Genomic DNA, 14721 nt, shown 5'->3' with positions numbered 1-14721 from the left:
AAAAAAACCTTACTATAAAATTTACTCAACAAGATGTGCTATCTACCCATACACCCAGATATAGACCACATAAGATCAAGTCACTTCCCCTTAACTGTTATCAAAAGAACATTCTTATCTTCTCAGCTGTGCAACCCCCTCTGTGAACTCTCTTGCTGCTTCCTTGCAGTATTTCAATAAACTCTTTGATGTCTTGGGGAATCCTTTTTCCTGCTGTTATCAGCCTTCCATATGCTGTTTTGCACGGTATTCTGATGGCCCATACAGAGACTCTCTTATTTCCCTCAGCCTCTCTCCCTGGTACTTATGGTTAATCAGCTGAAGGTACCTGGCTAAGGCTGCTCTCCAGCAAGGCCCAAAAAGCCTTTAGGCCATGACCCAGACTGCTTTCTCCCATCAGAAGACAGAGTAAGGAATTTCTTTTGGAACCTTGCAGAAAGCTGTACTTCCCATTTACAACTGACAGGCACAGACTAAAGGAAGTTTTTGTTGATACTCTGAGGCAACATAGAGCTAACTGCAACCTATAATTTTAAGAGGCTACTTTTCTCCTTTCTGGAAACTGCCTCACTCTCTACCTATGAAGCTCTAACCACTCTTCCCTCTTACCCAGATACACTCCCTTCACACACTCACTCAGGAGCTTGATATAGAGGACTAAGGGAACAAATAAAAGCTGCTCTCAATGTCAGAAAATCTTCCTTGTGAAGTGACAAGTGGGGATCTTAGCAGCACCCAGGTACATGTCCCCTCACCCCATGAGTGACCTGTCCCAAACCGAATTCCAACTACAATCATTTTGCCCAAGTAGATCCCTGTCCACCTTCATTAAGAAATTCAGAGGACTGCGGGCTGTGGTGGCCCATGACTTTAATCCCAGTACTCGGGAGGCAGAGGCAGGAGGATCTCTGTGAGTTCAAGGCCAGCCTGGTCTACATAGTGAGTTCCAGACCAGCTGGGGCTACAGGGAGACCCTGTCTCAAAAACACCAAAAAAAAAAAAAAAAAAAAAAAAGAAGAAAGAAATTCAGAGGGCTGACATTTATATTCTTTTTATGAGCTGTATATACATACAAAGAGGTTCCATAGCTAGACTTTAGCTGGTACCTGGACTGATGAGGCCTGTATCCACCACCCTGATAACAAGGACAGGCTCCTTTGAAGTATTTGATTGGAAACCCAAATGATCATATGAGAATCCCCACATGGGAAACATGGGGAGGAACCCTCCTCAGGAAAAGGGTTCCCTCTATCTATGAAGGAAAGAAAAAGGTCACTGTCAACCCCTTTAATAATACCAAGTTATGGAAGGCAACAAAAGAACTTTCTGAGAACACTGATTTCTTTATTTTAACTTAGGACATCAAATCCCCTGGAACTGGAGTTATACAGTTGTGAGATACCATGTAGGTGCTGGGAACTAAACCCAGATCCTCTGCAAGACCAGCCAGTACTCTGAACAGCTAAGCCATCTCTCCAGCCCCAAACCCTGACTGTTTAAATACAGGTTGGCTGAAACCAACCTGTACCACGTGCCAATACACTGACCTGGACCCCAAGAGTTGGAAGGAAAGGGCCAAGACATCCTGGCTATACATTTTATAACCAATGCCTCTCCAGAAATTCAACAGAAGTTTTCAAAATCAGAACAAGGATCCCAGACTCCTTTTCCCACACTGCACGGCCTTCAAGGTTTTTAAAATTAAAAGGCCTCAAAAGCCAGAAGGGTCAAACCAGGAGATGAAAGTGATTGCTGTAGCAATTTCCCATTCCCTGACCATTTCAGAAAACCCATGTTCCATCTAAATGCCACTCAGTCTAAGGGAATTAACTCATCTTTGGAACAAACCATTCTAAATTATACTTGTGGCCAAAATACAGTATTTCAGCCATGAGTGTACAAAGCAACCTAGTGATAAGCCTCCTATGGAACGATGTCTAAATTACAAACAAGAGGGCCACTAGAATCATAACTCTCTCCCTTATCAGGGACCATCCTGTATCCAAAATTATCATGCTCAGCTCAAACATGAAAACTCCATCGGTCCTAATCCTTACACCTGAGGAAGAAATGTACTCTGACACCTCCTGGCTCACACTTTTAGAGTTAAGGATGTTTTCTTTTTGCACTCCCATTTAGACGAAGATTCTCAGTTCTTACTTGCCTTTGAATGGCAAGACCACCTGACCCAAGTTACTCAAGAATTCACTTGGATGAGGTAACTTGGGGCATGAACCATACTTCTTTACCCTACAAAAGAGAAACCTTTCTTCCTTTAAGGAGCAAGGTCCATATAGGAGCAGCCTCCCTTAGTACATAGATGATTTATCATCTCTAACACAGACATGCCCAGCTCATCTCAGAACATTTCTAACTCATCAGGGTCTCATGTATGTATAAGGTTTTCCCTTTAAGGTCACACATCTCTCTAACAAATGATTCAGTTCCTAAGACTTACATTGGCAGCAGGCACAAAGTTTTCCCAGACATGGCAGGGGTCTCATTCTAACTATAGAGTCTCCAGCCACAAAGCAACTAAGAACTATCTTGGGTATGTCAGGTTTTTGAGCATTCCCCACACTATAGTTCAAGTCCTCCATGAGGTTCAAAGAGAACCAGAACACTAGATTTCTCCCCTAAGGTATCATGGTCCCTGACCTCCTGGCAGTCATTTCCACCCCAACGTTAATACTTTCTGACCATCCTTAACCCAAACCCCAGGGCCCTTTCAGCATCCAGCTGCTAACCTTCCATGCCATTAGGCTGGGAAGGGGGTGACATGGGGGCTCATTTTCTCAAGGTACTAGCAGCTGTGGGAGCAACAACTTGGGGAGGCCTCCAAATTAACCCAGGGCAGAGTATGATGCCTTCCATGCTCCATTTGGGTGCTTCAAATTCTCAACTCCAAGCCTTTGGCTGGGTCACAAAGATAACAGAACCAACAAATACAGATTCTTCTCCCACAAACTTAATATAAAACCTTATCAAACTTTAAATCCTACTATCTTACAGACTCCAACCTTCAGGTGCCTCTAAAATGTTTCTGTATGGAGACAACTGATCTTACCTACAGTGCTAGAACAGAACTAGAAGATTCCCCATTTTCCTAACCTGGGGTTACCTAATTCCCAGACAGTAGCAGTTTTGTGGTGGCAGGACAGATTTTGAAGGCATGCAATGGTGGGTCTCAGAGTGATGTGGGCCCCTTCCATGCAATTGCGTGACAAGCATCCCCGCCCCCGACCCCCAACACACCCCCAAAGCACTATTAACAGCCCTCACTAGGACATTCCTGCTGGGAGCAGGAATGAGACTTAACATCTTCACAGATGGGTCTATGCTTTCCATGTGACCCATTACCCATCCAGCCATCCAGAAAGAAAGAGGCCTCCTCACTACCTATATTACACAATTAAACATGCACCTCAGACTTTCGGCCTGCTAGAAGCTTCTTTCAATCCAGGTGGCCATTATGTATTGCAAGGACCATCAAAAAAAGACCACTCTAACATTTGTTGGGATAACAATCAACAGGCTAAACGGATCACCTTCCATGCCAGGCTAATTTCCCAATCTCATTCTCTCACATCTATAATATACCCCCCAAACAGAATGGGCATCAAATCAGGGTTTCACAGACATGCCAGAGGAATGACTACAAAGCCCAGAGTCTGTTATTGCTCCCTAGATCTTCCCAATGGAAGATCCTTAATTATCATCAAGCCACAAGATAGAGTTAGGGGCCAAAGTCACGCAAATTCTAAACGGGCATCTCTTCATAGGATTCCCCCAAATTTTACAGTCAATTTATAATGCCTGTCCTACCTGTTTTCAGGGCTCTTAATTGCTGAGCCATCTCTCCAGCTCCCAATTTTGTGTTTAATTTTGATCTAAGGAATTTTAATAACCGTATTGTAAATGTAAAACATGGGTTTTTTGGCAGCACGGTTTACCACAAACTTTAACCTCCTCATTGTGTCCTAACTTCTTTCCTTTTCAATTTTGGAAACATCCTTCTTTTATTTATTTATTTACTTATTTTATTTATTTATTTTTTGTCTTTTTTGAGACAGGGTCTCCCTGTAGTCCCAGCTGTACTAGAACTCACTACGTAGACCAGGCTGGTCTCAAACTCAGAGATTCACCTACCTCTGCCTCCCAAGTGCTGGGATGAAAGGCATGCACCACCACACCCAGCTTTTTAAAAAAAAATTTTATTATTTTTTTATTATTTTATGCGTGTGACTGTATTGCCTGCATGAATGTAAGTGCACTCATACTCTGCAGTGCCCATGGAGAACAGAAGAAGGGCATCAGATGTCCTGGAACTGGAGTTACAGACAGTTGTTAGCCACTATGTGGATGCTGGGGTTCGAACCCCAGTCTTATGCAACTCTTAACTGCTGAGTCATCTCACCAGTTCCAAGGAAAAATCCTTTTAATTTAGGACAAAAACAAAAAAAATTTTTTTTTGGTCTTTTTGAGACAGGGTCTCCCTGTAGCCCAAGCTGCCCTGGAACTCACTATGTAGGCCAGGCTGGGCTTGAGCTCACAGAGATCCGCCTGCCTCTGCCTCCCAAGTGCCGGGACTATAGGCATGTGCCACCACACCCCACAGGACAAAAATTTTTACTGACCAAATAAATATCCTTCTTAATAACATGAGACAAAGCAACACAGTAACTTTACCAACTTAATAAAAAGTTGAACCCAAATTACATTTATGATATAGTCTAACAACCTAAAATAACCTGTCATATGTTGTTAAACTATAAGGTTCTTGTCTGTTGTAGGCCTTAGGCAGGCATTCTGCTTGGATTTTTAGACAATCTCTTTCCACATTTTTTAAGTCTTACAACAATCTTGAGAGTTACAGAATGTCACATTCTAGCAAGAGCTGGCCAAGATAACAGGTAACTTAGCAGGAAAATGGAGGGACCGGCTCTGGGCATTTGTGGATTTAGAAAATGAACTATAACCTATCTGAAAAAACAGTAATAATAAAATTCCTATGATATTTCATCATGATGTATTTTTCAGAAATCTACTTATATAACATTGTATTTATTATATGTATCACAAGAATATTGTCTGTTATAAATATAAATATTGAATCTAAAAATTAAGAAACACAGATTAAGTCCAATACTGTGTTCTCATGAATGCTACTCATTTTAAAGTTTTTTGTGTGTGTGTTTGTGTATGAGTGCTTTTGCCTGCATGTATGTAAGTGTACCCATGACATGCAATGCCCATGGAGGACAGAAGAGTGTTCCCCTGGAACTGTAATTATGGACAGTTGTTAGCTACCATGTGGGTACTGGGAACCAAACCTGGGTCTTCCACAAGAGCAGCCAGTGCTCTTAACCACTGAAGCCATCTTTCTAGCCCCTGGTTTTATCTTGATAATTTTATGATTTATATGTTAAAATAGCTAATCCCATAACATTACTCATAAAATGTATTAGCTGTTAGCAGTGAACTAATAGAGTGACTTTATTTTTCCAATAGTAAAAATAGTCACCTCATTGATTAAAAAAACATATGGGCAAAGGGCAGAAACTATGCGAAACTGTCTCTATATATGTAGGTCAGACCTTAAATTTGTGTTAGTCTTCCAAACTTACATTTCAGTTTGCCTAGCAAAAAGCAGTTTAGAAATTAAGTACATTTTAACACTGTAAATCATCCTTTAAATGAAAGACGTGAGCCAGCCAGATGGTTCAGCAAGTGAAGGCACTTACTGCCAACTCTGATAACCTAAGTTTAAACCCCAGGACCCACAAGGCAGAAGAAGTGACTCCAGCAGATGTACTTTGACCTCCATATACATGTTGTGGCATGCACACCATCCACAAACACACAGTAAGTCAATTTAATTTGTTTGGCATGTTTTAAAAATTAACATTTGAAATGCCAGATCCAAACCATTCCACAAGGAAATTCAAAATTAACATTTAACATCTACGACTTTATTAGGCCTGAATAAGACAAAGTTTTGTGCAAGTTTTTCTTCAGCCTCAAATTAAAAATTTTTTTTTTCCTTGAGACAGACTCTCTGTAGTCCTGGCTGGTCCGGAACTAAGAATGTAGATTGGGCTAACCTCAAACTCACAGAGATCCACCTATCTCTGCCTCCCAAGTGCTGGGATTAAAGGTGTGCACCACCAAGATTGGTTTACTCTAAAATGTATTTTTTAGGCCTGGCGCTGAGCACCCAGAGTAACTAGGTTTTTATTATTATTATTATTATTATTACATTTTGATTGATTGATTACATTTTTTTTTTATGTGTATGAGTGTATTGCCTGCATGTAAGTGCACCCAGGTTGTGCAATGCCCAGAGGTCAGAAGAGGGTGTCAGATACCCTGCCATTACATACGGTTGTTAGCTGCCAGGTGGTGGGTGCTGGGATTCAAACCCCATCTTCATTGCTCTTAACTGCTGAGCCATCTCCCCAACCCCAAGTAACTAATTTTTCAAGAGGCAGTAGCCAAGGACAGGAAGAGTCCAGGCAGACAGGCATAGCCCTATATATTAATGTCATTCAAACATCATTCTAAAAATGTTTATACAGAGACATACAATAGTAATGTCAGTGAGCAACAATAGCCGGGCATGGTGGCGCACGCCTTTAATCCCAGCACTTGGGAGGCAGAGGCAGGCGGATCTCTGAGTTCGAGGCCAGCCTGGTCCACATAGCAAGTTCCAGGTCAGCTGGGGCTACAGGGAGACCCTGTCTCAAAAAGGTCAAAAAGACCAAAAAAAAAAAAGCAGTCAAAAGCTTGTAATTTTCAGGAACTTTAGCAGCAGACTGAGTTTTGTGCTACCCTGTTTTTAACACAAAATGACATATAAAGTGCACTTACATAGTGCTGAGAAGGGTGTATGAAGGAGGGATGGAAAGAGGATGATTAACAGGTAAGAGTGAGGATCTGGAGAGATGGCAGTTAAGAGTGCATACTGCTCTTGCAGAGGACCTGAGTTCGGTTCTCAGCATCCACACTTCAGATGGCTCCTAACCATCTGTAACTCCAGCTCCAAGGGTAACTGACACCATCCTTTGGGAACCTGTACTCACCTGCACATATGCTTATAGAGACATAAACAGATAATTAAAATAAGTCGTTTTTAAGAGAGAAGGAGGGGCTGGAGAGATGGCTCAGCGGTTAAGAATACTGGCTGTTCTTGCAGAAGACCCAGGTTCAAATCCCAGCACCCACATGGCAGCTAACAACGGTCCGTAACTCCAGTTCCAGGAGATCCAACAGCCTCTTCTGTTCTCTGTGGGCACTGCACGACATGGGTGCACTTACCTACATGCAGGCAATACACACATACACATAAAATAAAAATAATATTAAAAAAGGGAAGGAGGCTGGAGATGACTCAGTGGTTAAGAGCACATACTGCTCTTGCAGACGACCTAAGTTTGATTCCCAGCACCCACACTGGATGGCTTACAACCACCCATTACTCCACCACCAGAAGAGGAATCCAATGTCCTCTTCTGGACACCTGGCACACACACAGATATACACTCATACACATAATTGTAAAAGTAAAAATAAATAAAATCTTGAAAACAAGAAATAGTAAAGGAACACAGTAACAACAATAACTTAGAGCTTGACTAACAATGATTACTTCTATCACTGCAACATCCTGAGTAGAAAAGACTCAGAATGTTTCCAACACAGATGGTAAAAGTCTGCTGTGACAGAGATGCCCATTAATCAACTCATTACACATTGTACACATGTGCTGAAACGTTACAGCTAGGACTGGTACAAAGTGCTGGTCTGTGGCAGCTTTTCTATCCCCTGGCATCTGACAGCAATGAGCAGTGGCATCAGGCAGGGGAAGCAGCAGCTCAGAGCTTGAGTTTTCTCTGCTTCGGACTCCTTCCCCAGAGAAAGTCTTATGTGACCCCCCCCCAACCAGGTATACAGGAATATAAAATGAGTAAAAAGACCCAACATTTACTGATAATAAATACTAAAGAAATCTATTGAAAACAATTCTTGGCAAAAATACAATTTAACCAAACCAAACTTACATATTACTGAGATGGATGTGGTTGCTTATTTTTACAAAAAGAATTAAATCTTGACTGAAGATCTGATGCTGCAGGATGTAGAGGGGGAAAAAAACATTTTTCAGTGTTGATCAGCATTTTCATTTTACAATTGTCAAATCTGAGTATACTCTTCTCAATACACAGTACAAAATGGCAGAAGTATATTTAAAGCCACTACAGAAATAGTTGGAAATTCTTTCCTAATCTCAAGACCCACCCTCCTAAAAAAAAAAAAAAAAAAAAATTAGAACTGCCATCAAAACCATCTACACCTTCTTCAGTGGTTGTAGAGCCATTTCCTGAGTTGAAACATTTCCCCCAGGAGGGACAAGTCAAGAAATTTTTGAAACTAACAAAATTCACAAGGCCCCTTCACAAAGGCCCTTCCCCAAGGTTATGGGAGCAATTAACAACTACTGACTCAGGTCATGCAGAGAGTACAGCTTCCCAGAGTCATCCAGGCTGGGTGAGCTCTTTGGTGATACAGCTGTCTTTGAGTCGGCCCTGCTCCTGTAAGTAATCCCTCACTCATAAGCCATTAAGTAACCCCAATGAACTCATTGCCAAGCTGAGACTTCAGTAGAACCCTTACTTTGGTCTGCCACTGGTTCCCTACCTGGGGTGAATTAACACTTGTTCACATTGTAGGAAAAAAAAAAAAAACTCACACAACATGGGTAGATACCTAAAGGACTTTAAACCCTACCACAGAGATACTTTCATGTTCATGTTTACTGCAGCACTATTCACTTACAGCCAAGAATGGAACCAGCTTAGATATTAACACATGAATAAAGATAATGTAGTACATATACACAGTGGAATTATATTTGGCCCATTATTCTGTGTGCTAACTTTTAAAACTAATTTAAAAATAACTATAAAGAGCTGGGCGTGGTGGTGCACACCTGTAATCCCAGCACTTGGGAGGCAGAGGCAGGCAGATCTCTGTGAGTTCAAGGCCAGCCTGGTCTACATAGTGAGTTCCAGGACACCTGGGGCTACAGGGAGACCCTGTCTCAAAAAGACCAAAAATAATAATAATAATAACAATAATAATAATAATAATAATAACAACTAAAAGAAAAGCCATTTGGGACTGGAGGTGTAACTAACTCAGTGGCAGAGTACTTACAAAGTCCTGAGTTGGATCTCTACCACTGAAAAATTTTATTTTATTAGTTTTGGTCTTTTTGAGACAGGATCTTCCTGTAGCCCCAGCTGGCCTAGAACTCCCTATGTAGACCAGCCTGACCTCAGTCTCACAGAGATTTACCTGCCTCTGCCTCCCGAGTGCTGGAATTAAAGGCATTTGCCACCACAAAATGCCTAAAAAACAATAAATAAATAAATAAATAAGTAAATAAGTGCAGAGCATGAGGACTCAAGCCTGGAACCCCAGACTGCCATGAGCTGGAAGAAAGCCCAGGCTACATGGTGAGTTCCTCGCCAGTCTTGCCGACACTGCAAAACCCTATCTCAAAAAAAGGGGGTGGCAGAAATACCAACACACTTGTATTACTAACTGATGGAACAAGTATTTAGGAAAATCAGTCATAGCAGCTTAATTTATAAACATCAATGTTCAAACCTATATGGTGGCACATGCCTTTAGTCCAAGTAATAGGGAGACAGAGAGCTCTGTTGAGATTGAGGCCAGCCTGATCTACAGCTAGTTCCAGGCCAGCTGTGGCTATAGGGAGACCAACCATGCCTCAAAAAAGACCAAATAAATAAATAAATAAATAAATAAGTAAGAAAGAATCAGCATTCAACTAGATTTAGCAAAGTATACATTCTTTTCAAGATCAAGTGTAGTATTCAAGATAAGGTACTTGATGAGTCATAAACATACATGATCACTAAACATGCAAAGGTATGCTTTAAGAACATACTATAGGGGCTGGCAAGATGGCTCAGTGGTTAAGAGTGCTTACTGCTCTAGTACAGGACCTGAGTTCAGTTCCCAGTACCCACACTGGGTAGCTCACAACTGCTTCTAACTCCAGTCTTGGGGAATCTGAGGCCTATGGATTTAGGCAGACATACCCACACAAATACACATAATTTTTAAAATAAAATAAATCGTAAAAAAAAAGATTTGGGAACTGGAGATGGCTACATACTGAGACCCTACCTCAGGACAAAAAGGAAAAGAAAACCAAAAAACACTTGGACAATCTTCAAATAATTGGAGATTAAATCTAAATTTTAAGTGATACGTGGATAAGGAGATATCTCAAGAGGAATCTAAATATTTCAAAAGAATTGAAAGTACATCCTGTAAAAATTCGTGCCACAAAGCACAAGCAGTGTTGGGGGTAAAATTAAAGCAATAAATTCACATACTACAAAAGAGAGATGAAGAAAATAAATCATTTAACCTTCCATATTAGGAAGCTGGAAAAAGAAGAAATAAACCAAGCACAGGAAAATAACAATGAGGAAATAAAACTGTGAGCAGGAAATCCAGACAATCAACCACTCTAAATTTTGACTCTTCAAAAATATCAATAAAATTACTAAGCTATTTATAGCTGAGACAGAGAGAGAACAAAAATTAATGATTAAAATTAAAGAGGATCATTCACAGCCATACCACCCTGAACGTGCCTGATCTTGTCTCATCTCAGAAGCTAGGCAGGGTTGGGCTTGGTTAGTACTTGGATGGGAGACTCAACAGGGCCATCATTATCACAGACGTTAAGAGAACCATAAAGGGATATGACAGAGCAATTCCATCATCACAAATTTAGTAACTTAGATGAAATAAAACAATCTACCAAGAGACACACAGAGAGATGACCGGTATGAATAGGCCTATCTGTATGAAAGTAATGGAATCAGTAACTAATAACTACCCAAAAGGGGCAGACAAGACCCTTATAATTGTTCACTCATAAATTCTTCCAGACATGGCAGCAAACCTATACAATGTTTTCTAGTGTCGTCTAGAAAAGCAAACGCTTCCTGGTTCAAACTCTGAGGTTAACAGTATGTAACACCAAAGCAATATAGAATACAGAAAAACTAAAGAATGAAAAAACAAAATTTCTCAACATTAGCCAACTGAATTGTAAAGGTTTTATTTTTAAAATAATGTAAGAAAACCTGAATGTGGTGGCACACACATGTAATCCTCAGCATTTGGTAGCTGAGGCTGAAGGACTACACGTTCAAAACCAGCCTGGGCAGAAGAGTGAGAGCCTGTTCAAAAACAAACAAGAAAGCATAGATCACAATCAAGCTGGAATTGATGCAGATATACAAGGCTATTCAGGCTGTGAACGAAGATCAATGGGTGAACTCATGCTGAGCATTATGCTGAGACCTGGGTTTAAACAACACCGACAAAAAAGAAAAAATTCAAAAATCAATGGAATTCACCATATCACCAAGTGAAACAGCAAAATCACTCCATCATACTAATTCCAAAAAAGCAAAAAATGGGGAAAGGGGAGCTATTCAGATTAAGAAAACAAATTGTGGCTATAGAAAAATCCCAAGAACCAACAAAAACTCAAGAACTAAAGATATTAGAGCAAACTTGTAGAATTACAGGATTAATATACAAAAGACCACAATTTTCCTGTACGTCTGTAAATGAAGATTTGGATGTGAAATTCAAAACACCATACAGCTTAAATAGCACCAAAGATTAAGGAAACAAAAAGAAGTACATATAAAAAGGACAATAGACAAAAGCTACAAAATTCTAATAAAAAATAATTTAATGGACAGTCCATGATCTCAGATAGTAAGCGTCAAAGCTACCATTACAGTTCTCATTTTGAACTATGGATCCAACACATCCCGATACAAACTCGCACAATTTATGCTAAGGTTAACAGAAATTTTATTCTAAACAGCATATGGAAGACATTCAGAATGGCCAACACAAAAGGTAGCGACGTAGCATGGCTGGTAGGGTGCTTGACTACTACAAAGTCTGGGTTCCTTCCCCGGAACAAAACAACAAAAAACAGGCCCGGTGGCACACACACTTAATACCAACACTCTGGAGGTGGGTTTAGGTAGCAGGATCATAAATTCAATACCATCCTCGGCTAATAGAGAGCTCGAGACCAACCTGGGATTCACGAGATGCTGTCTCAAGAAAGGGAAAGAAAAGATAAAAGGCCATCACAAAACTGAAACATTAACACACACACGCTGACACGACACGGCTTTAAGACTCCCAATCAAGGTAGTGCACTGTTTCACAAGCAATAAATAAGCAGAATAAACCCCACAAAATACAGTAATTGATTTCTGACAAAGCATCAAAGGAAACACGCAAAATACGGGACAGACTTTAAAACTTTCACGTAATTAACTCAGCAAATCCAAAACCTAAGTATGAACTGCGACGTTCAGAACTTGTAGACCGAAACCAGACCACCCTCCCCGGCCACAGCAAACCTGCAGATGCTCACGACACTGTGGCACCACGACCATCCCTCAGTGCGGGGCGGGGCGGCCGTTTCTCCCCTGCGCAGGCGCAGATGCGGCCGAGGGGCGGAGCTGACCATAGGCCCCAAGGCCAAGACCCTGGTGGCCGCACCGACCGCGCAGGACGCCCGGCCCGACCCCCGCCCCGCCCGCCCGGGAAGGAACAGTACAGCCCGCTCTGGCGGCTCCAGCGGTCGCTACTCCCGTCTGCACACAGCCGGCCCCACGCTCACCATGGCGCTTCCGGGTTCGCCCGCGCTCCCCTGAGCTCCCCGGAGCGGCACCCAACCACGGCACAAGCAGAACATCTCTCCTCCGGGGCCTGAACCTACAACATGGCGGCCGGAGAGCCCGCCTCCAGCCGCCCGTTGGCGCTCCTGATTGGACGGCCCGGAAGGAGGCCCTGATTGGTTAGCGAGGCCTGAGTGACAGTAGTAACTCCTAAGGGAGGAAGTGGACATACATTCCAGCCCTGGCCGCTAGCCCCAGGCACATAGATCTGGCCCACCCACGCCAAGGGAATTTGAATTTAAGCAAACCTACCCCTGGTCTCCCAGAGCCGGCACTGTTGGAGCTCAGTCAGCGCTTCTGCCTTTCCTCCCGAGTACAGGGTGTAGTGTGCACAGCCCATTACACAGTAGCCAACGGCACTGGCCTCACAGATAGAAGGGCGCCCAGCCCACCCCAGGTCAAATTGAAACTGGACGTGATGTGCTCCAGAGATCAGGAATTTCAGTAAGCACACCAAGGATCATGCAGAATTTAACCCCCAGGCTGCACATTTTAGGCCAAAAAGACAGAAAAACAAAAAACAGCAACAGATACCAAATTTGGTATGGTAGGCCAATCCTGCGATTCCAGCAGGTAGAGTCAGGAGGATCAATTCAAGGCCAGCCTGGGTTACATGCGACCCTGTCAATAAGCAGGTAAATAAATAAATAACATGCAGCTGGGGGGGGGGTGTGGCACTCGCCTTTAATCCCAGCACTGTGGGCACAGGCAGGTGGACCTCTATGAGATAGAGGCCTACCTGATTTACATATGGAGTTCTAGGACAGCTGGGGTTACCAGGAGATCCTATCTCAAAACAAAACAAAAATAATAAATAACATGCTAAAAGAAAAATTATTAATGGAAAAAAATGTTTAGAGCCAGTTATGGTGGTACAAGCCTTTGATCCCAGCACTGGGGAGGCAGAGGCAGAGCTATGTGAGTTCCAGGCCAGTCTGTTCTATATAGTGAGTTCCAGGCCAGTTGGGGCTACAGAGAGACCCTGTCTAAGTTGACTTTTTTTTTTGAGATTTTAATTTTTATGTGTCTATGTGTGCACATGCACATGCAGGTGCCACAGAGGCAGGAAGAGGGCATCAGATCCCCTAGAGCTACATTTGCATGTGGCTGTAAGCTGCTGAATTTGAGTGCTGGAAACCAAATGGGGTCTCTGAAAGAGCAGCAAGCACTTTTAACTGCTGAGTCACTTCTCCAACCCCCTAAAGTTCATTTTCTAAAACAAAGTAGATAAATGCTTACCTGTATTGGCTTTTACAAGGAGAGAAGACTCAAATTGCTAAATTCAGAAATGAATGTATGCCTAGATGTGATGATTCAGTCCTGCACTCCAGCACTTGAGAGGCTAAGGCAGGAATATTTTAAGTTCAAGGCCTGGCAGTTCCTGAGCAACTTAGTGAGACCTTGTCTCAAAGTAAAAAGCTTTAGAACTGGAGTGGTGGCTCCATAGTCAAGAGCACTGGCTGCTCTTGCAAAGGACCCAGGTTCAGTTGCCAGCACTCACATGGCAGCTAACAACCATCCATAACTCCAAGGGGATCCAGCGCCTTCTTGTGGCCTCCATGGGCACTGCATGCACGTGGTGCACTTAGGTACATGCCTACAAAAACACTCATACACATAAAATAAACATAAATGTTTCTAAATTTTTTAAAAAAATAAAAGGCTCAGAGGAGAGCTGGTGAGATGACTCAGAGGTTAAGAGTGCTGGCTGCTCTTGCAGAAAACCCAAGTGCAATTCCCAGCACCCACATGGTAGCTACCAACTGTCCAGTAACTCTTGTTCCAGGGGATCCAACACTCTCTTCTGACCTTCCTGGGCATTGCATGACACAGGTGCACCTGCACACATGCAAGTAATACACTCATACACATAAAACAAAAATTTTATACATATATA

The 14721-nt window shown here is 42.3% G+C and overlaps 1 protein-coding gene across 8 annotated transcripts in view; it reads right to left on the bottom strand.

Moving 5' to 3' along the window:
* LOC103731971 (zinc finger protein 709) overlaps nt 1–12872 on the bottom strand; it is a 19945-nt gene extending 7073 nt beyond the window's left edge. For 2 of the 8 annotated variants that reach the window (XM_008830483.3, XM_029562244.1), the window contains exons 1-2: nt 12767–12872; nt 8061–8128 (exon numbers count right to left, since the gene is read on the bottom strand). Coding sequence is in view for 3 of the 8 variants with exons in the window: in XM_029562241.1 (XP_029418101.1) it covers nt 1107–1190 (84 nt within the window). In the remaining 5 variants the exon portion in view is untranslated. Of the gene's footprint in view, nt 1–1106; nt 1256–8060; nt 8129–12503; nt 12574–12766 lie in introns of those variants that run through there. The other 6 variants (XM_029562245.1, XM_008830482.2, XM_008830481.2 and 3 more) reach the window with 6 other exon arrangements.
* Between the last annotated feature and the right edge of the window lie 1849 nt (nt 12873–14721).

Source organism: Nannospalax galili, unplaced genomic scaffold, assembly GCF_000622305.1.
Source record: "Nannospalax galili isolate Female #2095 unplaced genomic scaffold, S.galili_v1.0 scaffold715, whole genome shotgun sequence".
Taxonomy (NCBI): Eukaryota; Metazoa; Chordata; class Mammalia; order Rodentia; family Spalacidae; genus Nannospalax; species Nannospalax galili.
This window is presented reverse-complemented; position numbering and strand designations above follow the sequence as displayed.